The sequence below is a fragment of the Calidris pugnax genome, unplaced genomic scaffold (genome assembly GCF_001431845.1).
Source record: "Calidris pugnax isolate Ruff unplaced genomic scaffold, ASM143184v1 scaffold1, whole genome shotgun sequence".
Taxonomy (NCBI): Eukaryota; Metazoa; Chordata; class Aves; order Charadriiformes; family Scolopacidae; genus Calidris; species Calidris pugnax.
The window spans coordinates 9,803,389-9,828,651 of NW_015090800.1; the positions used below are offsets into that span (position 1 = coordinate 9,803,389).

Sequence of the window (25,263 nt, forward strand, 5' to 3'; positions counted from 1 at the left end):
TTCCTTTTATTAAAAATATTTGTGGATATAGTTTATGAAACTATGGAGTTAATAAATTAATTTTAGCAGCTTCCTTTAAAAATGATGCAGTGGCATTGTCTTTTCTGATTTTCTTTAACAACATTTCTTGTAGCCATCACCTAATAGCATCTGATAAATTATATGACATTTCTAAGACATGAGAAACACAGAGACAATTGATCTATTTATAAATTTATCTATTTAAAAAAGCAGAGTAAAACCCTCAAAACAAAACACTCCACACCCACACTCCTAAACTCACAAATACCATAATCTTTGAAGTCTTTAATAAAGCAAACATATTTTGCCAATAAAGCGAGTGCCAGTTCATTTCTTATATTTTCACTTATCCAGACCATCCAGACACATACTTTTTATTATAAAAGGTTTGTCCTGGGCAATATCTTCCCCTTTTTTTGGGAGGAAGCTTTAAATACACAGAGAAGGAAAATGGTGCACAATTCTACTCTTGGAATAAGCCTTGAAGATTATATTCAGTACCTTATTCAGTCATAGACTTCTTAGACTACTATATTTTTCTCATAGCTCAGCTCTCTACCTGTGAGGTTTAGTGTTTACTGCTCCAGTTCATGGCTTACGCAGAATAAATACTACCTGGTGAGGAGCTGAATATACACATAATATTCCTGAACACCCAAAGCTTTTAAAAAACATTTATTTTTGGCAAGAGGTGACATTAATTCTTTGTTTATCTAAGCGTAAGGTCATACATCTATGAACAAAGAATGCAGAATGACAGAATGAAGAACTTTATTGTGACCAGCAGATCTTTGAAAATGGTTACTGCTTCCCAAGTAATCAGCTGAATCTGAGCTCTCACTCTGACGTGGTCAAAAAAAATCACAAAATTATAATTTCTAATATATATGTGCATTTGTGTGTGTATACACATGAGATGGTACCTTTTATGTAAATGTGTATATACACATGTGAGTGTGTGTATACACACATACATATTCATATACATATGATGGAGTACAGTGTACAAACCAATAAATTAAACTAGGTTTCAAGACAGTGTTTAAAAAATGGGAAATTCTGTAATACTGTTTAAAGGCTTTAATGAAAACCTGATGTCTACTGAAAACCACTTTTGCTGTTCCTGCTTGCACTGATGCTAATGGATGTCATAATTATTTGATAATCTCTGAAATATATTCAGAGTAGACCTCTGATTTAAAATTAATCTTGCATGTAGATGAATAACACCTTCTGGGAGGCTCTTGAGAGTTATTCAGATATCATTCAGGATATTCTGTGTGGTCTACACTAAGTTTTCTTGCCTTGTTACATAGACCTTGATCAGAACTACACCATAAAAATAGCAAGTAGGAATGTAAAAAAAAAATATAAAAATGAATTCCTTAGTTGATGCAGGTGTGCCATAAAAATCCTTGGCACTGATGGAACAGTGAGGATGCTTTGTTGTCAGTTTTATTAGTGTATGGGGGGATGTGTGTTTGAAGGATTGAAATACACGTTCCTTTGAGAGTCAGAGGTATTCATCAAGTATGATGATGATGAGTGGAAAATTGAAACCATGTTAACAAATGCAAAATGCAACTGATAGTACAAGTCAATCTTCATTGAACTGTACTTCTCAAAGAACAGAAGTAAAATTGAACCATATATAATATTAAAAAAAACCTGCTTAGATCGCATGTGCCATTGTATTCTACATTCTCTCATACAGCATTCTGTAACTTAATTCCCTCCCAAGCTACATATTAGGCATGTTTCTTAGTCAGCATTATTGCTAGGTTTCAGGTCTTTTTACATGTGGTACCAGAACAACTAGAACTGGTTGTTGTTAGATGAATTAGGGCATTGATTTAAGGGTAGTTTGCAATATATAGTTGCTTGTGATTTGGTCTGACCTTCCTCAAGTTGGGGAGCTTCATGTGTTTGTACATTCTGCCTACACTCAGTCAAACCATGAAGTAATCTGCAAACGTGTGGCCAGCTAACTTATCTCTTGTCAAAAGATCACCCATGTGCATGCAAAATCAAAAAAAAAAATTGAAAGAAGAAATTCTATTTGTAGTTTATTTACATTAAAGCTGCACTGTATAAATTTTGAAAGTAACTGTTTTAAATCGGGAAACCAATATCTTATGTTCTTTTGTGTACTTGAAATTGCCAAGTAGTAGTAATCAGCTAGATTGATAGCATATTGTTGACCATGCTTTGACATGTTGAATAGCATAGTTCACAAGGACAATGATGGGTTTAAAACTGATCATAATTCCACTGGAATTAAAATAATTTCACTGTATTTAGAATAGTTAATGGAACTACTTCTGAATTACTCTTTGAGAAACTTCAGTGTTGCTAAATAGCTTATGTTGTGCAAACAGCTGAGTTACTGTAAGCAACATGTAAATATTTAAAATAATATAATTTCTATATTATTGTTATGACTTTATCTTTTGTTGACTATGTTTTTCCTCTCCTGACTTGCTTATTCTTGTTGATTGGAGGGAAAACTTTTGGGAATTTTTATCTGAAAAATCATTAGCAGTCTTGCATTCCCCCCACTCCCTCCCGTTAAAAAAAAATCTTATTCTAAAATGATTCAGAAAACTACAGTTCCGCTGGATTTCTGAAATACTGTAATTTACATATTGTTAAAATTTAGATTAATTGTTCCCAGCACAGAATACAATTATTATTATTTTTTGTTTTCAAAGCAGCATTTTCACTTACATATGTATTTAAAAACAGTCTTAGAATAATTTATATATATGTATTAAGTTTAAGAATCTATCGTTTCAGGCTGGATTCATGCTGTGCTCACATCTCAGGATTGTATGGCTTTTGGAGGAAACTTTTTGCACAACCTCAACATTGGCATGCAGCTCAGGTGAGTCTCAGCTCTTCCTATACCTTTTCCTCAGTAAGTAGGATATTTTTTTTAATAGATATTTTTCTTCATGCTCTTAACCAGGATCAAATTGGTACAGGCTCTCAAACAGACAATAACGACGTTTTCAGTTAGACTGTATCAAGCACATACTCTTATTTCATTTTTGCAAAGTTTGTTTCAAAAGTAAATTGAAGTGTATGCAAGAGAATAAAGGGGAAAAAAAAAAAGAAAAAAAGAAAAACTCTACTTTGGAGATTAGTATAAGTGAGTGAAACAAAACTGAGCAAGCCCAGGTGTGCAACACAGTTGAAATGAGCGTCCTCAAGTCAGCATTGCTCTAAGGGCAGCTGTATTTAGTTTTTGTCCAAGATGTGGAGCTGTCTTCTAAACATATTGTTTTTATTTATTACAGTGGAATCCTGATAAAATTCCATCTGTTAAAAGATCACACATTGGGTTTGTATCCTAGTTTTATGAAGTCCAACTTTATTCTTAGAAGTGCCGCAGTCAAACTTGATAAGGTCAGAGCCTGGATGAGACCAGAGTTCAATCTTGTCTGTGGTCTTGTTGGGATTTAACTATGTGGTACTTGACTTCTTTTATTTATCATGGCCATGGTTATTTTATTTTATTTTGGACATTGTGTCAATTTGAATGATTAGATAGTTGAATAATGAATTTGATAATTAAAATATTCACATTTTGTGATGTTTCTATTTATTCAGGTGTTACGAAATGGAGAAGAGGCTAAAAACCCCAGATCTTTTCAAATTTCCTTTCTTCGAAGCCATCTGTTGGTTTGTGGCCAAAAACTTACTGGAAACGTTGAAAGGTAATCCTTGGTTTGTTTTAAGAGATATACAAGTATCTGCTTTTTAAAAAAAAAATATTTTATTTTTTGTTTTAGTTGATAATGGAGAAAATTATACTGTTGTTGTGGTAACAGAGGGACCTTCTTAAGATGGAAACCAGACTTGAATTCCTTTTTTTGTAAAAGTCACATTATTTTTTAACCAGATTTTAGTGAATGCTGCAGTGTGACACTTCTAGGTTCAGCGGTTCTTGGTTTTAGTAAATGATATTTCTGAAAACTACTTAGGTGATTAAAGATTTCTAGGGTAACTTGTGCTGTGCATAAATCTTAGTGCAGCTTGATGATGCCTGTAGCAAACACTATGTAGCATGCTGCTAGAACCTTTGAACTATTTTATTAGTTTTTCATCCAATGCTGATGATGTATCTCGTCAATGAAAATATTCTAGATTACCAAAACAGAGTATCTAAAATCCAGGCATGGTGAAATTATACTACCAGCAAAACAGGATTAATTTGCCATTATCTGAAAAGACCTTGTTAAGGAAGATAGGAAACTTACTTCAGTGGCATCGTTTTTTCACTCAGGCTTCTTCCCTATCAATTACGATCTTTGAGTACCCTTTGGTAGTCTGTCTGTCTTTTAGCAAATGACTCGTAAGTGATCGCATTGACTTACATATGTGTGTTTCTTCTTGGTGGCTTTACAGCTGAATGAATCATAGAATCATTGAATAGTTCGTGTTGGAAGGGACCTTAAAGATCATCAAGTTCCAACCCCCTGCCATGGGCAGGGACACCTCCCACAAGACCAGGTTGTTCAAAGCCCCATCCAGCCTGGTCTTGAACACCTCCAGGGATGGGGCATCCACAGCTTCTCTGGACAAACTGTTCCAGTGCCTCACCACCCTAACAGGAAAGAATTTCTTCCTAGTATCTAATCTAAATCTCCATTACCCCTCCTCCTGTCACTACATTCCCTGATCTTTGACATTTTCAGTCAAACTACCTGTTGTTTTCTGCTCTTTCTTACGAAAGAAAAGGTGCATGTGAGGGCTTTTGTAGGAAAGATGCATCAGTTCCTAGGAGCTGTGTTAAATCATTTATGAGTGCTTATCAGTAGACATAGACATTTCCATAGCCTCTTGTTCTTTACAGTTGCTGGTCCTTTCCAGACTGCTAGCCCCGTAATTCCTATATCTGTACCTGTGTATAATTGAGCTGGAGAGAGTGCCTGTCTGACTTCACCTTCTTTTCCTCAAATATTTTGTCCTCTACCTGCTCTATTTAATCATGATAATAAATGTCATATTGCAAATGATGTATTTCAAAGGAGGGAAATGAACCTGCAGAGGAGGCTGCTGAATTTAGCTTCTGCTTTGGAAGACGTCAGAATCTCACGTAACCTTTTCCTAATATGAAAACAGTCACAGTTACTGAAAATGATCTAGTCTCCTTTCAGCAAATGATGACATTGAACAACCCTTGTTTCCTAAATGAGCATTTAAAGTTTCTAGATGAACCTAAGGCAGCTCAGAAATCCTAACGAATACAACAAGCTTGCAGAAAATTTTTTCTTCAGAAAAAAAAGAGTATTTTCTTCTTGAAAGCTTGCTTTGGTTGGTCTCATACCTGCGTATTTAAAATTTACAAACTCATCAGAAGATATAGGAGCAGTTTTCCTGCTGGAAAATCAGTGGGGATATATGTTTCTAAATAATTTAGCTAACTATGAGTCTTGTCGTGGGTCCCTTCCTCCTCTCTTCCCGCTCTCCTTTTTATCCCATGACTCCTTCAGTACATAGGCTAGGAGCCTCTTGTGACTTGTATCTTAGGGGAGGGGTATGAAGCTTATTCTCATGTTATTTTTAATCTATGGATTAGCAGATATTTTGTTGCAGAATAATGCTATGATCAATGAGCCCATCATAAAAAATAAAAATCGAGGTTTCCATGGCTAGGGTGAAGATTATATTGGACTTTGGCACCAAGACTCATGTGAATTAGGTGTTTACCAGTCAGAATCCTTTGTTTTATAAATAAGGGATGATAACAGTTCAGTTGTGAAAGGTAACGGTGATGATCAACATGTAAAATGTTGAGTACATGGTTGTTAGCAGTACTTTATGTGAAATTCAGGTCAGTAAACAAAATGAGCACAGTGTATCTTTCTGGTTCTTTTTATGAAATGATAGTATGGTCATAAACATTTGGTTTTGTTCTTTTCATTGGCAAAGAAGTGTTTTAAGATAAGTGTTGCGGCATTCACCTAAAGTATTTTTCTTTATAGTTCTTGGGGGTTCAGATTGTATAACTTGTTCATCTATCCAATACTCATTAATTTTTATTACTCTTACGTCATGCAGTCTTTTCTATTGCAACTAAAAAATCCAGCCTGTGGTGCTGCTATTTATTCTCAAAAATTTATCATCTGAGTCAGCTAGTGGGCAGCTAGTACTTTTTAACAAGTAGGAGGCATCTTGGAGGGAAGAACGGCTGTTTAGTAACAGAACTTCCCTTTTTCTGCCAGCAGACTAACACATTATCCAGAAGATGAGTGTTTTATTACTGTATTCTTTTAAGGGGATAAAATTAGCCAAATAGTTCTAGTTCTAATCCTGGTGCATTTGATATTGACAAACAGAAGTATTTCTCAGGAACATGGGAAGAGGTTGCCACTTACTTTTCCCTCTTTATGGAGGATTTGTCTTTTCCCTTCTTTTTTTTCCCCATGAAGGAAAAGAGAAAATTGAAAACGAATTGCAAGCACTTGGGACTACCAGCTTTCTTAAGAGCAGCTTCTATAGCAGAGTGTTTTCCACCCCCTGTCCCCTTTGATTTTGGGAGGAAAAAATGTAAACTGTGTGAGGGAGAACTGTGATACTTGGAAGGGTGACAGAAAATGTTTGGGCAGTGAAAGTGTGATAGTGTGAACCATTTGCTATATATATGGGAATAAGCAATAGGGATTCTAATTTAGAGATACATCCCACATCCTTCTGGTCCACTTTGACTGAAATATTTCTGAATGAAATAGAAGTGATTTCCTTCTTCAAGTGTGTTTTCTCTTGTCCTGTATTTCAGATCTGTGTTGTTTCAATTGACCCTTAGTACATTGCAAGCTATCCCAAATTCACCCAAGAATATTTAAGAAAAAAAGAGATTATTTTATGTAGAATCACTTTATGGTTGGGTTGGGCTTTTTTGGTGTTACAGTATGCATACAAATACAGGATGTCATGTTTCATTTCCTTATACAATTTTCCCTTTTTTGTGCTGTTGCATAATGGCAACTTTATTGGTTGAAGGGTAGGTGTCATCCTATTGTTTCCTCTGCTAGTGTGTTTCTAAATTGCTATCTGTATCCTTTTTAGAACTGAGGGAAGATGGTTTCCAGCCTCCAAGCTATTTAGTGCAAGGAGTGAAGGCTTTACTTACTGCTTTAAAATTATGGATGAAAAAAGAAGTAAGTATAAGTGATTTTCTTTGCCATTTTGATGAGCTCTGTTTTGATTTAGAAGTAAGCGAACGTCTGTGCCCTTTTTAAGATTGTTTTATCTCTTGATTGAGTACTGAAAGACTGTACGGACAATATGTCCTGCTGATCTGGAAAAGAATCATCATGACAATTTTATATTCCAAGATGCTAATAAAGTAGTTTTAGACCGATTTATAAGCTGATATTGTTGCCGATAGAGGTAGAATCTTGCTTCAGCTCAGGATGGGGTAAGAATGCTAGAGGATAAGCTGATAAGGTAAGGCATTTTTCTAACAAATCTGTTTATATAGTTGATTCATTCTAGTCTGAGGCAGTAAAGGGATGGAATGCCCCAATATTTACCATTTTCCATTAATGTAGGTGCTTTGGAGAGCACATTTCAGTTACACTTGTGTTGCTGAAGAGTTGGTTTAGCTTCAGATGAGGATATTCACTTCAATTGAATACTGTCCCTGCTGAACATTGGGTGACTCTTGTAAAATCATTAATGTGTTGTCTACGCTGGCTTTGCTGGTGCTCTGCTCTCCAGGAAAGCTTATTTGTTTTGGCACAGCACTGGATCTGGCCTAACTCCATGGGTTTTTTCATGTGGCTGAGCTAATAAGCCCTCTTGGAACCTCTGCTTCTGGGAAGTGCTGTTCACTGACAGGCAGTTTGGTTCTGACTGAGCTTATTAATTCTAGTTTGTTGCTGGCCATGCCGACTTGAACTGGCTTTTGGAGATCTTCTTGTCTGTCTTCCCACAAGGTTTCCCTGTAAGAGAACTTACTATACAACAGATAGGAAATATATGCAATGCTGCATCCAACATAATGAGCTTTGTGGAACTGAACACAAGGTGCAAATGCAGAGGTGGTTATTCTGTGTGGAATCAGCTGGGGTCCAGCCTGTGTATTGTTACTGATTCCCAGTGAAGCTTTGTTGGCTGTCTGTAGTGTCTCTGAGTTTGTTCTCCAGTGTCTCTTTGTCTATGCCATTCTGGATCAAAGCTAGCTAGTGTGCAGTGTAGCAGTATTTACAGGGTGTTGTGCCTAAGCTGTTAAACCATGTGTGAATCCAAGCTATCTCTGCATCCGTGGCATGGATAATAAGCAAGCCAAGTAATCAGGCTGCTGATAACTGAAATCACACGTAGCCTGTATAAATCCTTATTTTAATTTGAAATTGGATTGGAGTTCTTCTTTTCTAGATTGCTGTAACATAGTATTGTAGCATTTCTGTGGTGTTTAGTAACTCATTAAGTAGTTTGATTAATACTTCATCTAAAATGTGATATGTTTCCTACTTTTCTGTGGAAGAAAATTAGTTGCACATGCTGCATTCTGAATGCTTATTAATGAGACCTATGAGTATTGCCAAACCACTGTCTGAACAGACACTTGAATTATGAGGAAACTGCACAGCATCAGTGATCTAGTAGCAGTGTTTGCTGTCCACCAGCTATCATGTTTTGTACCTTGCATTGATCTTTTCTAGCTACTGCTTCATAAGTGAGATGTGATCTTTTCTTTGCAGCAGGCCATGTGCATGATAGGATTGTAGTTGTGTGCAGCTGAAGACAGGAGGAGCTTTGTACATTGCTGTATGATCTGCTCATGCTGGGGATTTCAGACAGATTCTGAAAAAGAAATGACAAATGAATACTCCACAAATGAGAAGCCCTACTCATGAGGTTTCACATTTGTATCATGGAGCATGTCTTTTCAAGACATGTGAATTATCTTAGTGCATTGTTTTAAACTACTTGGTGGAGAATTACAAACTCATCTGCAGCAGGGAAGTAGTATCTTCATTTCTGCAATATTTAAAAAGTGCCAAAATTACAAGATGCTGAAAATAGAGATTGAACGCTGCTGAAATTATTTTAGTTTCCATGTCTTGAATTCATTTTGTGCAAGGCTTTTATCAGTATGTGTATCCACTGGTTACTTTGGTGCAGATCATCAATCTGCAGGTTAGTTGATATACACAATAACGATGATGAGCTCTCCAGTCACCTGCCTCTTGGATTTTTAGCTCTGGCTTCCTTCCAGCATGCATAAGCAACAGGTCTCAGATTCAGTTTTTCAGATGTTTGATTCATGTACCTCTAAGATTATTTCGAGCAACTTTCCTGTATTTAAAAAAAAAATAATTAATTACTGTTGTAAAAGAAAAAAAAAAAATCAGGTTTTTTTTGTAAGGAGGGATGGATGAGGGGGTTAGTATTTTTATTTTATCTTTATTTTTGAGTATTAAATATTGATATTCTTTATTGTGATGCTAGTTTCCAAGGATGAGTGGATTCAAAGGATGTTTTTTTTATCTGTATCTCTTGATTTAAGACAAGTTTCTTTTTCCTTTGTATATTTCCAACATTTACAAAACCATTTCTTGAAGCTCATGAATGAATCATAGCTTTTCTCATTTTTTTTTTTTAACTTACAATTTACATCTGACATACTTAGGCTGTTTTGTTGCTACTGTTCTCTCTAGTACAAGAGAATTCCTCAGTCCTGTTAATTTTCCAAGAGGCAGTATGCAGAGACAAGTTAAAAACAAGTTATTTAATAATGATAATAACTTCTCAGACATGGTGACTGTAGGTCCTGCCCATCCTTTTCTTCTGTCAGGCTGTTAGGCTATATATCCATTTGAATTTGTTTGCATATTTAGGTTGCTTAGATGGATTTATTTTTTTTTTTAATAGTTACTCTGCCATAGACCAAAGCTTTCTCAATTAAGCTAAGTAGATATCTTTTATAGTGACAAACAAGTGAGCTTGCCAGTGGAACTTACTTTGCTCAAGGAGTTACTATAAATCATACTGCAAAATAATGCTTCTGATACAAACTATGTCTGCATTAGAAAGGCTTTCCAGTATTTTTAAACCAGAGAAACTTTGAAGTCAGTGTTTTGGAGGATTGCATCAGTCACTTTCTCTTGAAAGGAAAGCTTTTCCTCTCAGGAAAGCTTTTGGGAGAGTGAAGTCCTTAAGTAGAAAGGATGGAATGGTCCTAAAATGACCAGCAACTTGCTGGAAAAATTACACAGTTTAGTGACAGAGGTGCTGTGCTCCCAAGTGTGAATATGTAGAGGTGGTGCATTAAAAGAATGAGCAATGGTAAATAATAGCAGCTGATTTAATCTTTCCTGTAGAATTAATGGCACTGAAATGAATGATTATACCATGGTTATACATCCATGTTGGTTTTTTTGAAGGGGAGAGGGCATTTGTTCTAATGACTAAGAGGAAGCCGGGTTCACTGAAATGCACATACAGTATCAAATTGCTTCTAGCAGTAGTGTTACTGCCGAATATCATTTTTGAAATGTGGTGGCTGAAAGTGTTTGTGGGATATTTTTCCATTTAAATAGTCAAGTAAGGGGGTACCAGAATTCACGTCAGTCATTCTTGTCTATGTGTGAGTGCTGTTTTGTCTGTTTAGTTCTAACTAAAAGTCTTTTGAGGAACATTTAAACTGTACATACAAAGTATTAAACATATTTTTTACTAGATCTAACTGTAGAGTGTTTGGACTTACTCAGATTGGTGTTATATATACAGGAAATCTGCTTTAATACTGTCTAGGAGGTTTAAAGGGAAAATAAATTGTTACAGCTTCCTGATATTTTTTTTTTTTGCAGGGAATGATTTTTTTTTTTAATTGCTTTCTCCAACCTACTAGATTGTAAATAAGCTAAGAAGGTGATTTTTAAGAGTGAAATGTAAGGCAGTTGTGTAAAAATCTGCATGTTGGTTACTGATTATTATTCTTGATTTGCTCTTTAGATTAAATTTTTGCCATAGTGAAATTCCCGTAGTCTTTAGCTGTTTTGAAGGTCATGATTCTAATGAGTTCCTGAAGTGTGACTCTATACTGACTATGCTAAAGGGAAAAGAAAAAAAAGCAAAAAGCTGATTACTATACCAACGGGCGAGGAAATTAAGTGGGTTGTCAGTATGGATTTGTACTACCCCTTCCTTGGATTCTTAGAGACATTGAGGGATATTTGCTGCCTTCCAAAGCTTGGACTGGAAGCTTCAGTGTGTGTATGTATCTGTCCCAGCAGTTTGCAGGCATTATTACAGAAATTACTCTGTTTTTTTCCTTTTCAGTTTTTTCCCTGTAGATTTACTTATTTCATTTTACTTCTGCTTTTATCTGAAACAAATTAATTAAATAACTTTTCTTCCTCCTTTGCATACAGCTTGTAACAGAACATGCCTTTGAAATTCCAGACAACATTAGGCCTGGACATCTCATAAAAGAGCTCTCAAAAGTGATTCGTTCTGTAGAGGTAAGAACAGAGGCAACCCTACATAAGCCTGCAGGGGAAAAAAGAGTCTTTGAATCAGGGAATTCCACAGTAGTTATGCCTTTTAATTTATTTATCATTCATTTAATAATAAAAGATCAAGGAAAGCTGTTGGGAATATGGAAGGTATAGCTATTTCAGATAAAGAAAATGTATAGTGAGGGTATCTTATGCGTTTGAAAAAGGATTAATTTTTTTTATTTTTTTTAATGCTGAAATTGCTCATAGGTCAGTATTTCTAAAATATTCTTACTCATAACTACTTAATTATTGTGAATATGCTGCTGAAGACTTTAATTTGAAATTTTTGCATATTCTATTCTCGTATCCTGTTGTCTGTTAGTTCTGGTCCAGTTGTCATCTCTTCTGCTCATTTTTCTTATGTTTTGTCCCTATTTGTTATATAGTCAGTGGTTTGTTTTTCTTTCTATTTTCCCCTCCTATAACAGTGCTTTGCTCCTTTAATCCTTAATGAATATTGATTCTTGAAAAATTCTCACATTTGCATATGGAGAGAACAGTTCTTAGAACTGAAAAGAATTGAGATCTGTTGCATACAGTACACATCTACCCTATGAATAAAACCTTCTGTTTTGGTGGTAACTCTTGGTAGTTAAGCACTACTATTATGGGAGAGTTTAAAGGCCCCAAATGGGAAAGAGGTGCAGTAGAACTAAGCTTTATACATCAAATCCATAGGAAATATGTGATATTTCTTTAAAAGGTCTGCCAGTTTATTCCTCTGAGACTTTTCTGAAATATGTGTTTTTAATTAAAGGAGGAAAACAGCAAACTAGTTAAAACTCAGGGAATTCTTGGTGTGTGTTCAACTTCACGGTCTTCGCATGAAACAACTTCCCCTCACCACTCCAGACGAAGGGTGAGGAAACTGCGAGACCACGGTACCAAAACTCCTTCTAATCTGGACATCCTGGAACTCCACACCAGGGAGGTACTGAAAAGGCTGGAGATGTCACCATGGGAGGAGGCAAGTATTAAGTTACACACAAGAAAAACAAAACCAGAATAAATTTATCATATCTATTGAAAGACAAAAGCTTTTAACATGCATAAGAATACAGGCTACTACTATTTGTCATATGAGACACAGATAGATTTGTTCTTGGATAGATTCTTTCTTTCAAGTTCTTTGTCATATGAGACACAGATTTGTTCTTGGATAGATTCTTTCTTTCAAGTTTACCTGATCTCTTCCTAGATAATTTTTCTGTGGAGGCTCCTTCAACCTTTTCCTTCAGAAGGTGCTCTGAATCTGCTACTTATTTCACGTATAATTTTTGAAGTAGGACTACTGTAGCTATCAAGTATTACTTTGAATCAGCTCTGTGACGAAAAGCCTTGGTTTGGTGAGGCTTTGAGCCAGATTGCTTCTCAATGTGTTTTTAGATAGGTGTTTCTTATAGTTCAGTTACTGTCGCCTTGGTTTTTGGTCATGTATACTGTTTCCTGTTTGACTGTGCCTCCCTGCCAGTAAGCCTAAGGCTGCTTTTGGTCTTCCTTGTGGGGCTGTGGACTTTGTGGTTGTGTTACAAAGGTATCACGGAATCAATGAGTAAAACATAGTCTCTTGAAAATTTCTTTTTTTTTGGGTTTGATAACCTTGTGTCAAAAAACAGTAACAAAAATGGTATAAAGAGTGAAAGAATGGAAATAAGTAGCTTTATGAAAGAAAATCGGTAGCTTTCTGAGAATGCTGACAAATTTGTTTGGGACAGGATGGACTGTCGTAGCGGAGAAACACTGATTGGGGTCCTTATATTGATGTTCATAAGGCATGAAAAAGAGACATTCATTTAGATTTAGCCCTCAAAGACAAGAAGCTGAACTTAAAATTTATCACAAATAGTTAACCTATGCAGTTCATTGCTACAAACTGTTTTCAAAATAAAATGTTCAGGAGTATTAGTCATTATCATTTACTACAGAAATAATATTGTTTCCTATCAGTATTGACTTGTAAAAAAACCTAAACAATTTTACATGTTCCTGCTTTGGCACATAAGTATATTGCCAGTTGTCTCAGAGTATATGTCAAATGTAAATTGTTTTGAGCTAAGAAAGTTCTCCTTAGGGCAGGTTACTTTCCATCATTGATATTTTACTGTCCTATAAATTAGTTCTGTGATACTAATCCATGGAACCAGATACCAAATTCAGGAATTACCTTATCAGTTCCAAGCCCAGTTTGCCTTGCCTGTCTCTGTTGGTATTTTCTTTGTTTTGATAATTCTTCAAAGAAAACGCAAAAGGAGTATTATAGTGAAGTTGTAGTTGTTCAGATGCTTCGGGAGAGTATAGATGATTTAAGGAAGGAGGACATGCAGTCTGCTGTTTTTTACATCAAATTATTTCTTGTCTGAGCTTTCTTCTGTTCATTATCAGGAAGGTAACCATCCTGGTGCTGAGTTTAAACTTTTGTGGAGTGCAGGAAAAAAATATGAATTTATAGAAATAAATAATAAGCAACACTACTTTTACTTCTTTAGGATACTGCAAGCTCCAAATTGAATGGGAGATTTAACAAGCCCTTTCAGCCATCTTCTACAGTACCTGAATGGCGAGCAAAAGACAATGATCTTCGCCTTCTGCTGTCAAATGGAAGAATAATTAGGTACAAAGGATTGATTGTGGATCACTTTTTCCTTGTCATTATGGTGTGGATCATGCTAATAGTTAATAATATTTCTTTTGTCTTTGTGGAGCTCTTAATTTCCCATTACCAGTAAGATTGGTGTTAGAAATAGAGAAGGTATGTGTTGTCTGTTGTGTCTGCTGTCCCCTAGTGGAGCCACAGTTATGGAGCGAAGAGGAGACGATGCTTTGCATGTTTCTTTGTTACAGCATTTCATTCAGTTGCTTATTTGGGTTTGTACTGAAGGGAATACTTCAAAGTAGAAATGGTTGTTTTGTATCCATCTGTTAGAGTGATCCTCATTAAAAATATTCTGATGTAAAGCTTCGCATCTTTATGGAAATGACAGTTGTACGGGGAGTAAAATGGGAATACGTACAATTTAAAATGAAGAGATGAGCATAAGAGGACGTGGCTTGTATCTTGAGAGCATATTTTAAATAATGAAAAGAAAGCAATTCAAGTTTGTAAGAGTAACACAATTTTTATTTTTTTTTTTGTGAGACAGAGATGAGAGACGTCCATTTACAGATCGAAGTCTTTACACAGCAGATAGTGAAGATGAAGATGACAGAACAAGGTCGAAAAAGACGACTGTTAAGGTAGAAGACCAGCCCTCAGGATTTGAAGGAGAAGGGAATGCAGATGCCCAGAAACCACTGAACAGTAAGCTTATCTCTAAGTTCTGTCAGTTTAACTTCTTGAAGATCTTGAGAAGGGTCTAACTGTTGTGAGGTCTGACTGTAAAATAATAGATTGGAGAAGTAACATTAGAAATTACCACAAAACATTTCTCGAATATTGTTTGTCCACTGAAGAAGCTAACAGGATAGAGTAGAAAAGTAAAACTCACCTTTTTGTGTTGGTGCTGTCTTGAATACTACGTACAGCATTTTTCAGAGTGGAAATTTAATTGGTATTCTAGATTAGTATTTGTTCCTTTTGGTCTGGTTTGTAATGCAAGAATGCTGATTTTTCTTGACCAAAATATACTTCAGTGTGAAAGGTTCATCACATCATTCACTGCAGAGAGTAAAGATCATAACATGCAGCTAATTTTAAATCTATCTTATATTGCACTTTTCTGTTCCTTTTGGTGATTACATACTTGATAACAATTTTGTATGTTTTGCTAATGAATAGGTTAATTCCATACAAGTGATCAAACATAATTTAGCGTTAATAAAATCTTATACTTTGAACCTTTGCCATAATCTGCAAGGCTAGGGAAGAATTTAGGTTATCTGTAAAACACTTTAACCTCACTTTACAATACTTTAAATCCTTCTTTACTAGGAGTTAGTATTTTTTAATCTTTCTGCAACCTTAAGCCTTCCTGCCAAGTGTTCAGCAGTGCTGATCACAGAATCTACTAATAGATACTTCACTAATAAAGTATCAATACTGAATGCTTGTTTTCAGTGCCTATTTTTAATAGCACTGTCTGTGCACAGTGACAGATTAGTCCTTGACATAGGTGTTCAGCATTCTGTTTAATTATAAAAGTCACATCTTTTCACAGTAGAGCTTAGTATCTTAGTATTTTAGTATTATCTATATATAGCTAATCACATACATGTCCAGTTTCTTTTCTTTCTTGCTGAATATTTGCTTTCTTACAGGAAGACTCACATTTTTGTTAATAGTTTTGTGATCTTAATAATTAGGACTTTCCAGTTCTTTAAGACAGAAAGAATAAAAGTTCCCCAGGAGCCTTCATGAAGTTTGTTTATTTTTAAATTGTGGTTAATTATTTACACATTAATTTTTGCCTAAGATCTTAATTTCCATGTGTGAGCATATTTAGATATCCTTAATTGTTCTTGCATCTTTATCTAAATTGTCTCTAAGTTTGGAGCAGTCTTTTTTTTCTGTATCATGCATGCTGTTGCTTATCCTAGAATCTTGTTTGCCTTTTTGAAGTAAGCCGAAAGCTTGAGTCGTCATCAGAAATCCCTTAGGTTTTTTTGAGCTATAGTAATTTAGGATATTCAGTTTGTTGTCATATGTTGAACATTATTTAGCTTAACTTCATACACAGTGTTGTTGCTCTTTTACTGTGTTTAGATATTTCTCACAGCTCTTTCTAATACTATCTTAAGTTTAGTCTGCTCTAGATTTTGGTCCCAGCTGTTAATTTTATTCGTTTTCTGACAGTCAGCTTTCTTCTGACTCTAAAAACAATTTCCAGTTATGCAGTGTTTAGAAATTAATAATAACCCTTAATGTATGTGACACCTATTTATGAGCTTTGCCACAGTCTACAATAGAAACAAAATCCTAGTAGAAATGCAGTATATATAGGGTTGTAGGTACATCTTTTATGCTTGCATAATTAATGAGTTATGAAGAATTATGTTCTGTTTATGTAGTTTCATACAAAACTATGTTGAAAGCAAACCAATGCACCAGAAATTAGATCTGGAATGAAGACAAATAAAGTTAAAATGTTAGTTTGCTTTCAGCATAGTTTTATATGAAGCTATAAGTACTCGAGAAAGTTATGTTGCTTTCTTTCTCCACTGCCTTCTTCACACACATTCATAACTTTTTTTTATTCCATTTCGCTTTTCTCCAAAAAACTTTTGCTAGTTAAACTGCATATTGTAGTCTTTCAGAAATTCATACTTAATCAAGATTTCTGCCAGCAGCCTTGACACAGGTATATAGCCCACTGACCTTGAGCCTTGGATTCCGAACACTTATAAATGTGGTTTTTTTTGCTTGTGGTTGTTTGGGCCATATGCTGTCTTTTAAGAGTACATGCTTCTGAGAACTGCTCAGCTACATGTATGAGTTCTTTCAGCACTTGAAAAAGTAAACCATGTGGACTAGGTGGCTGATTTGATTGATTGCTTTGTCATATGCCAGTGGTTTTGATGTCTATTTTGACACCTCATTCTCTGATTAGTACTTTATCTTACTACTAGCAAAAAACATTTCTAAGGTTGGTATTTCCTCTCCTCCTCTTCCTTTTCATGTGTTCCTGTGATGAAAACCAATGCAAGAATATTGTGTATCATTACACTAATTTAACAGGTCTGAACTTAACCCTGTCTGGCAGCTCTGTAGTAGCACAAAGCAGAATATGCCAGTAAATTGTTATGTAAAAGTAAAATTGCAAGTAAGGCAATGTTAGGGTTTTTTTACCTTTAAATCACTTAATATCCTCTGACTTCTGTATTTACTGTTTCTGTAAAACTGCTCTTTCTTTGAACCTGGAATTTCCTTGTTTAAAAGTGTCTTAAGACAAGTAATATTGGAGATTTCTTCTAATTTAACTTTTTTTGATAGCCACTTCTCTGACTGTAGCCTATATACAAAAGCAGAAATTGCCCAAGGTGCCATCAGTGGAGTATGTGTTCTATGAGGGAGAAAAAATACATGCTCCTGCTGCACCTGATTTCTCTTCTTCTGGCTTCATCCAGTGAGCCACTTGAGGAATCTATTGGTCAAGTCACTAGAGTTTTAAGCAAACTTGACTTGTGAACCAGATCAGTGTGTGGATGTGCTTTTTTTTTATAGGCTGTTAAAAACTAAATAAGTGTTTCTTGTTTTTTACTTCCAAAATAATTGTTAAATATTGTATGAAATAGATGTTGAGTGTTATATTTTATTTTTTCTCTCCTCAGTGTTCTTCGAAAGTGTGAAATCAGAACTCAGGAATGGATCCTCAGAGTACTCTGATATTTCTGATTCAGAAGAATCTGAGCCTGATTGCACTACACAGGTAAAACTAGAAAAAGTTACACAGGTTAATGAAACAATTAAATATAATTTTGTTTGCTCACGTCAGATTTATGTGGTTAATTTTGTGTTAAAACAGCAACAACAAAGTATTTAATTCTTATTCAAGTTAATATCTCAAGCTTACAGTTCTGCCTCATTCTTCATTTATTCTAGTGTTGAGAAAAATTACAAGATATGCTATCTTGAGCCAAATTTTATGATCTTCTCTGTCATTAAAGTGGAGTTGGCAAAGGATGAGCCCTGCTCTGGAACATGCAAAGTCAGAAAAAAGTTAGATCCTAATTGCTTTGTTCATTTCTTCTGTAACAAGTCTAAATTTCATCATTAGAATTAGGAGTTTGTCACACAATTTCATTTTGGAGCTTGGTTAAATGAAAACAATCTTATAAGCCTTCAGTTTTTAAAATAAGCTGAAGTGGCTAAATCCTATTGAGATGTTTTAGGCTATTCGAAATAAATGTGATTCCTCCATTAAGGGTCTAGGTTGTAGTGATTTCTTTGCAACTAAACAAAATATAAATGCACAAGCATGTGTGTACATGTGTATATATTTGCATGCATGTGTTTTAATACAACTTTCAGTATTTAAAAATGTGCGTATGTATATACAAATATTTCAGTTATTTTTTTGCCTTTCCAAAATTGTGCCCTGGCTTACTAATTTCAATTTTAATTGGATAGTAGTAAAATTCTAGTAGGGTGGAGCGATTACCTCAATTTTTTGTTTTATATTTCTAGAAAGCTAATACTTTGGTCTTTATTTCAATTGTCAGCCTATTATAAGACTTTACAAGAAATCTTCAAATTCCTCCTTTTTCCATGGTGGTCAAAATCTATTTTTAATATTTGTTATCTTCCATTATTACCAGATCTAGATGTTGGAATAAGTGATAGGAACCTTCATGGTATAACTTCTGATTTCCTAAACTGCATTGTCAGCGACTTTGGCTCAGCAGGTTTTCTTTTTCAAGACACAAAATCAATGATTATTTAGAACTGATGTGTTTCTTGTTCGCAGGAGAATGTAGATATTTTTTGGATGACTTTGTCATTGAGTGAAATGTTTTATATTAGTGCCATTTACTCTCTTGGTTACTTCTATATTCTCTGCTTCTTAATTTCTAACAGTATGTTTAAATTTGTCTTTTGTAACATTATATCCAAAATGAACTATCTCAGTAGATCCTTAAATCCTCTTTGTGTTTTTATATTGTACCGAAGAAGATCTTAACAAAACAAAATAATAGGTTTATTACTAACACTGACTCAAAGTTATAATTTCATTGCCCATTTGTGTCACCATTGAAGTGTCAAAGATTAACAAGCTGCTCTTGTGAATGAAACTATTGTATAAAAACATCCCGTGGTGATTTGATGCACTTAATTCATTTCAGTTCTGTTTTTGAGGATAGGGATAGTGGTGTCAGTCTTCAAGCTTTATGATTCCTCCATGTTTTGATCTTCCACTTTCAACACTTTTATTGGATGTCATGTATATTGTTTGGCTTGAAAAAAATGTGTGGTGTTCTCTGTACCTGTTGAAAATAGTCTGAATTACTAAGATGGAACGTATCTATTGTAGCCCTTGCTTCACGTAAAGGCATATTGAGCCACATATGGTTGCTCCACCTTTGAGAAGCTCCTGCCCATACAAGCTGTAATCTCAGCAGGAGCTGAAAAGCCCTTTCATTCATGAAATGAGGCTGTGCCACTGTAAGAGAGGCAACAGCTGCTGTGTCTCTGTTCCTGCTGTGCTCTGGATTTACCCAAGAGCTTCTGTCACTCATAAGAGAGATGCTGCTGCTGAAAGTTATTGTGACAGCAGGAACCAGAAATAGTTACTTGGGGCAGGTTGTGTCCCATTATATGTAACAAGCATCAGTTCTGGCTGCTGCTCGGAACCATACTTCCATATTTTTCTCTCTACTTTGAATACAGAAGATCAGAGTAATCAATGGTCTCTTTAAGGAGAATACAATGATTTGTGCCTGGTTTAATGTGGGTAATGCTTTCTGTAGGAGAATGGATTTTGGAGATGCTTTCTATATTGCTTGAGCATGTACTCATCAGTGTTAAAAAATTTGGATGTATACCATCTCAATTGCTATATTCAAATTAACTGCATTCTGAATACTGTATATATAAAAAAGTTGGACCTGGAAGCCTTTGAATTTTTTACTTAGCATAAATTATCGTAGTGTCTCTGTTAAGGAGGCGTATCAACCATTCTGCATACTGTTTCCTCTTGTTTCAGCAGAAGGATTCCTCCGCAGAGGAGTCGGAAAGCTCAGGTGATGAAGAGAAACAGGAAGTAACATCAAATTTCAAAGAGGAATCTAAGGTTGTGAGAGACCTTTGTCAAAATATCCAGAAGCCATCCAGAAATGAAACTCCCAGTAAAAAGTAAGCACATTGTGGGCATTTCTTTATAAACTGTTTGACATTTTCATACATATTTATGTTCTGCTTTATACCAATGTAAAAATCACTCCTTCAGAGATATTTAGGGTTCTGTTTTGAACTGCTTAATAATCTTTTATTTTTCTAGGGAATGTCCTACCTCGACAAGTACAGAAGAAGAAGCTATTCAGGGCATGCTTTCTATGGCAGGATTGCACTATACTACATGTTTACCAGGTCATACTCAAAGCACAGACTGCACAGATAAAAGAACTTCTCTTCAGGAACACAGAAGCTACTCCAGGAGTCGGCATAAAGACAGACAGCCATCTCAGAGCCACAAAACAATAGAATGTGGTAGGTATCTGAACTAATGACACCACTGCACTCTGCTCTTGGATAAACTGCTCACAGTAATCACTTGAAATTAAATTTTTAGATTTGTACATAAGTTTTTAAGTAAATCAGACCAACATTTTAAAAGGTGTGTTCTTTGGTTTTGCTTTTTTTTCCCTATAAAAAGGAATTGTTACTTCTGAACAAACTTAGCTTGAGAGGTCATCAGAATACATCTTCTAACTAATGCCATCTGAAAGTTTTTCCAAAAGAGTTGCAAATTTATGGCTAGGTTGAAAGTGTAGTCTCCTTATTGAAAGTGTAATCTCCTTCAGAAAAGATTGTCAGAAAATTCATGCTTGCAGTTTTCATGGAATGTGTGTTGCTTAGATATCCATAGGAATCAGCTTGGTGAATTCTCATGTGTTTTTGGAAAGCATATTTGGCTTTACTCCTGAAATTCTGCTATGAGTGCAGTGCATTAAAGGAGATTTTGCTCTCGAAGAGGAGAATTCAGAGGTAATTTTTTTGTCAGTGGCATTTTGATGTCTGTGGAAAACAGACATCTGTTAAATGCATTTTGGGAATGACAGACAGCAGAACATTAACACTAATCCCCTCAAAGGAACCAAAATCAGTTCTTGGAACAGAGAGAGAGAGTCATTATGCTTGAAAATTCTTTGCTTGAGAAGGAAATGGAAGAGGATTATAGCTTTGCTAATGTGAAACAAATAGAACCGCACCAACAAATAGGGTGCTAATTTGAAGAAGTAATAGTATGTTTATTTCTGTTTAAATAGATAACAGGAAGGCCTAGTGTGGTGTCATGGACTGCGTAGTGGTAATTGAAGCTGTATGTCCTTAAAACACACTGACAACATAAATAAAAACACCACCACTACATCCTAACCAGAGAAGAACATACGTACAGTGTCTGTCCATCTTTGTAACTTTATGAAAAACATAATATCCAAGTTTCTAAATTGTGGTGGGTTGACTCAGGCCAGCAGCTAAGTTCCCACATAGCCACTTATTCTATCTCCCTGCCCTATGGCATGGGGGAGAGAATAGAAAGAGCAAAAGGGAGAAGATTCATGGGTCAACATAAGGACAGTTTAGTAAGTGAAGGAAACAAGTGGTGAAAAGGCAATCACTCACCACTTTCTGCAAGCAGACTGATGCCCAGCCAGTCTCTGAGCAATTACTACCTTGGAAAACTGGCTTTCCCCCCCAGCCTTGTCCTCTACTCCACTTTTTATTGCCAAGTAATTTTTGGTGCTCAATGGATTCAAATCCAGTTGGCGGCTGGTCACAAGTGGTGTGCCTCAGGGCTCAGTGCTAGGACCATTTCTGTTTAATGTCTTTATTGATGATCTCGATAAGGACATAGGGTGTATCATCAGCAAGTTTGCAGATGATACCAAGTTAAGCAGGAGTGTTGACTCCCAGGAGGATAGGGAAGCCCTACAGAGGGACCTAGATAGATTGGATCACTGGGCCAAGATCAATGGCATGAGTTTAAACAAGGGCAAGTGCCAGGTCCTGCACTTGGGCCACAACAACCCCATGCAGCACTACAGGCTGGGGGAAGTGTGGCTGGAAAGCTGCCTGGAGGAGAGAGACCTGGGGGTTCTAATTGACAAGCGGCTGAATATGAGCCGGCAGTGTGCCCAGGTGGCCAAGAAAGCCAATGGCATTCTGGCTTGTATCAAAAATAGTGTGACCAGCAGAAGTAGGGAGGTGATTATGCCCCTGTACTCGGCACTGGTGAGGCCACACCTCGAGTATTGTGTCCAGTTTTGGGCACCTCAATACAAGAGGGATATCGAGGTGCTGGAGCGAGTGCAGAGGAGGGCAACGAAACTAGTGAAGGGCCTAGAAGACAAATCATATGAAGAGCGGCTGAAGGAGCTGGGACTGTTCAGTATGAGGAAGAGGAGGCTGAGGGGAGACCTCATCACTCTCTACAACTACTTGAAAGGACACTGTAGAGAGGTTGGGGCTGGTCTCTTCTCGCAGGTAATTAACAATAGAACGAGAGGGAACGGCTTCAAGCTCCAACAGGGTAGGTTTAGATTGAACATTAGGAAGGAATTCTTCACAGAGAGAGTGGTCGGGCATTGGAATAGGCTGCCCAGGGAGGTGGTTGAGTCACCATCCCTGGACGTGTTTAAGGGACGTTTAGATGGGGTACTGAGGGATATGGTGTAGGGGAGGACTATGTAGAGTAGGGTAGATGGTTGGACTCGAAGATCCCAAGGGTCTCTTCCAACCTCAATGATTCTATGATTCTATGATTCAAGTATGATGTTGTATGGCACAGACTATCCTTTTGGCCAGTTCAGGTCAGCAGTCCTGCCTATGTCCCTTTCCGCTCTCTTGCCTGCCCCTAGCCTACTTGCTACAGGGGGTAGGGTGGGAAAAGAGAAAGCTGTGACACTGTGCAAGCACTGTTCAGCAACAGCCAGAACTTCGGTGTGTTATCAACACTGGTTTAGCCACAAATCTAAAAAATAGCATTATATGAACTGTTAAGAAAAAATTCTGTTCTTTCCAGATCCAGTACATGTGTTACACTCCATGGGTGTGGGTGAAGAAATTGAAACTGTGCTTCTTAACTAGCAGGTTTTGCAAAACCTTTTGGTCTCTACAAATTTGAATTGAATTGGTGTCCTGGGATACCCTTAATTTTACAAGTTAACTGTATTTTAAATGTGTTTTCAGTGTGGACGCTTCTTCTATAGGTCTATCAGCATAGATCTTCTGTGTGTTGTACCGGAATAGCACATCAGTGCTTAGAAACAATACAGTCAATAATACCTGAAAATAAATGCCCATCTTTGTTTGAACTCCTCATGATACAAAGCCATGGTGGAAAACTGTAGTGTAACAAAGAAAGTAAGCTGTTGTCAGCATCAGTACTTTCAAATTTGAATGATTATATTTGACCTTACTGAGGTATATGAATCTTTACTCCATGTATTTATACTGTGAGATTGTTTTCCCGATGTAGTGTGTGAAACCAAGCAGCTCTGACAACCTTTGTTTTATATCTCAGAAATATTTTTTTATTGTGTTTTCCTTTCTTTCTTGTTTTAAAGTCATTCAAATGTATAATTAACTTTGTATTCCTAGTTACTGATGTTAAAATTTAAGCTCGTTGAACTTCTCTTTAGGTAGGTCTGTGAAGGAAGAAGAAAGAGACTTGGGGACTTCAGCATGGACTAGACACCTGAATGAAGCTTCGAGGATTACCCCTCAGGTACAGCAATACTTTAAACATTTTGGACACATTTTTGTAGGAAAAAGAGATTGTGAACTTCTAAATATAGAAAGCATGGTAGACAGGTCTTTCAACACTGTATAATAAATACTTCTGGTGCTGGTAGCTGAGTATTATATTTTTGTTATGCTTTTTTTGATTATTGTTGTCTTCTATCTTAGTGGCTGGTATTAAGATGCTCAGGGCAGTATCTTGACAAATAAAAAATACGTTGTAAGAAAAGTGTGAATTTACATTCAGTCGAACTGGGGAAGCACAGTATTGTTTATTCATTGTTATTCCCAACCAGAGCATCAGAACAAGTGGAACCTGTTGATAGTATTTCTAGTAAAGATACTTGCTTAGGAAATTATTACTGCCAAACTGATACCACCAGCCAGGAGGTAGGAGTATTTTTGCTTTCTGATGTCCAGGTGGAATCCAGCAAGGAATATACAAATGAAAGGTTGTGTGCCTTACACTATTAACTTTTCTAGTATTTCTAAACTTGTCTATATTGGAAGTATTAGAACGATTAAAGTTGCAAAATAATACTGCTATTTAATAGCTGTATGATAACTGCATGCTTTGTGGGGTTTTTTGGTAAGAATATTGAAGTACATGCTACTCCTTAAGTTTATAATTTCCAATTTGGCATTTTTTCTCTCGTCAGCTGAATATTGAAGACACATTGCCTATTTAAGTAGTCAGTGGTTATGCTTGCGATAGTGGCCAGTTTAATCAAGAGCAACTGCATTCGTTTTGATCACTGCAAACTAAACCCAAAAAGTAGAGAAATTGAGTACGCTAGTATGTGTAATTAATTTATAGTATTGCCCTTAAGTGCATATAAAATAGTATCTTACTTTTAAGAGGTATCTATACTAAAAGAAATGATGGAATCATAAAGTGGTCAGACACTGGTGGAACTGAAATATCTTTTTCAAAGATACAGCAGTATAATTAGAATAACGGGAGTGAACTTGTAGCCAGAAGTTACTGACTTCCGCTTTGTTTCTTCTTCTCATCTCTATACTAGGATACAAGTAAAACTCAAAAATACGTCAAGAAAGAGGGTGCGTCAGAAGCCAGTCATAAGGTTCAGGAAAACAGGAGTATAGTTCACAACAACGGCTTGGGTTTCCAGCACGGCAAGTATAGCCGAGACTCCAGTCTAATGCAAGGAGAATGCCGGCTGAGCGACGGCAGCCTTAGCCCTGACAGGCCGTACGGTGAAACGTCCTTGTCTCTACCGCTTCATCCGACAAAGAGGCCAGCATCAAATCCACCCCCGATCAGCAACCAGGCGACAAAAGGTGATGTTTGTCTCTGTGATCCTCTTG

The 25,263-nt window shown here is 36.2% G+C and overlaps 1 protein-coding gene across 1 annotated transcript in view; it reads left to right on the forward strand.

Annotated features, from left to right (window-relative positions):
* KDM7A (lysine (K)-specific demethylase 7A) overlaps positions 1-25,263 on the forward strand; it is a 96,233-nt gene that overhangs the window by 62,421 nt on the left and 8,549 nt on the right. Inside the window, exons 10-21 of the mRNA XM_014937233.1 lie at positions 2,818-2,905; positions 3,634-3,740; positions 7,096-7,187; positions 11,412-11,501; positions 12,298-12,507; positions 14,027-14,151; positions 14,681-14,838; positions 17,805-17,902; positions 20,177-20,325; positions 20,471-20,679; positions 23,835-23,920; positions 24,960-25,236. Coding sequence (XP_014792719.1) covers positions 2,818-2,905; positions 3,634-3,740; positions 7,096-7,187; positions 11,412-11,501; positions 12,298-12,507; positions 14,027-14,151; positions 14,681-14,838; positions 17,805-17,902; positions 20,177-20,325; positions 20,471-20,679; positions 23,835-23,920; positions 24,960-25,236 — 1,689 coding nt within the window. The remainder of the gene's footprint in view (positions 1-2,817; positions 2,906-3,633; positions 3,741-7,095; positions 7,188-11,411; positions 11,502-12,297; positions 12,508-14,026; positions 14,152-14,680; positions 14,839-17,804; positions 17,903-20,176; positions 20,326-20,470; positions 20,680-23,834; positions 23,921-24,959; positions 25,237-25,263) is intronic.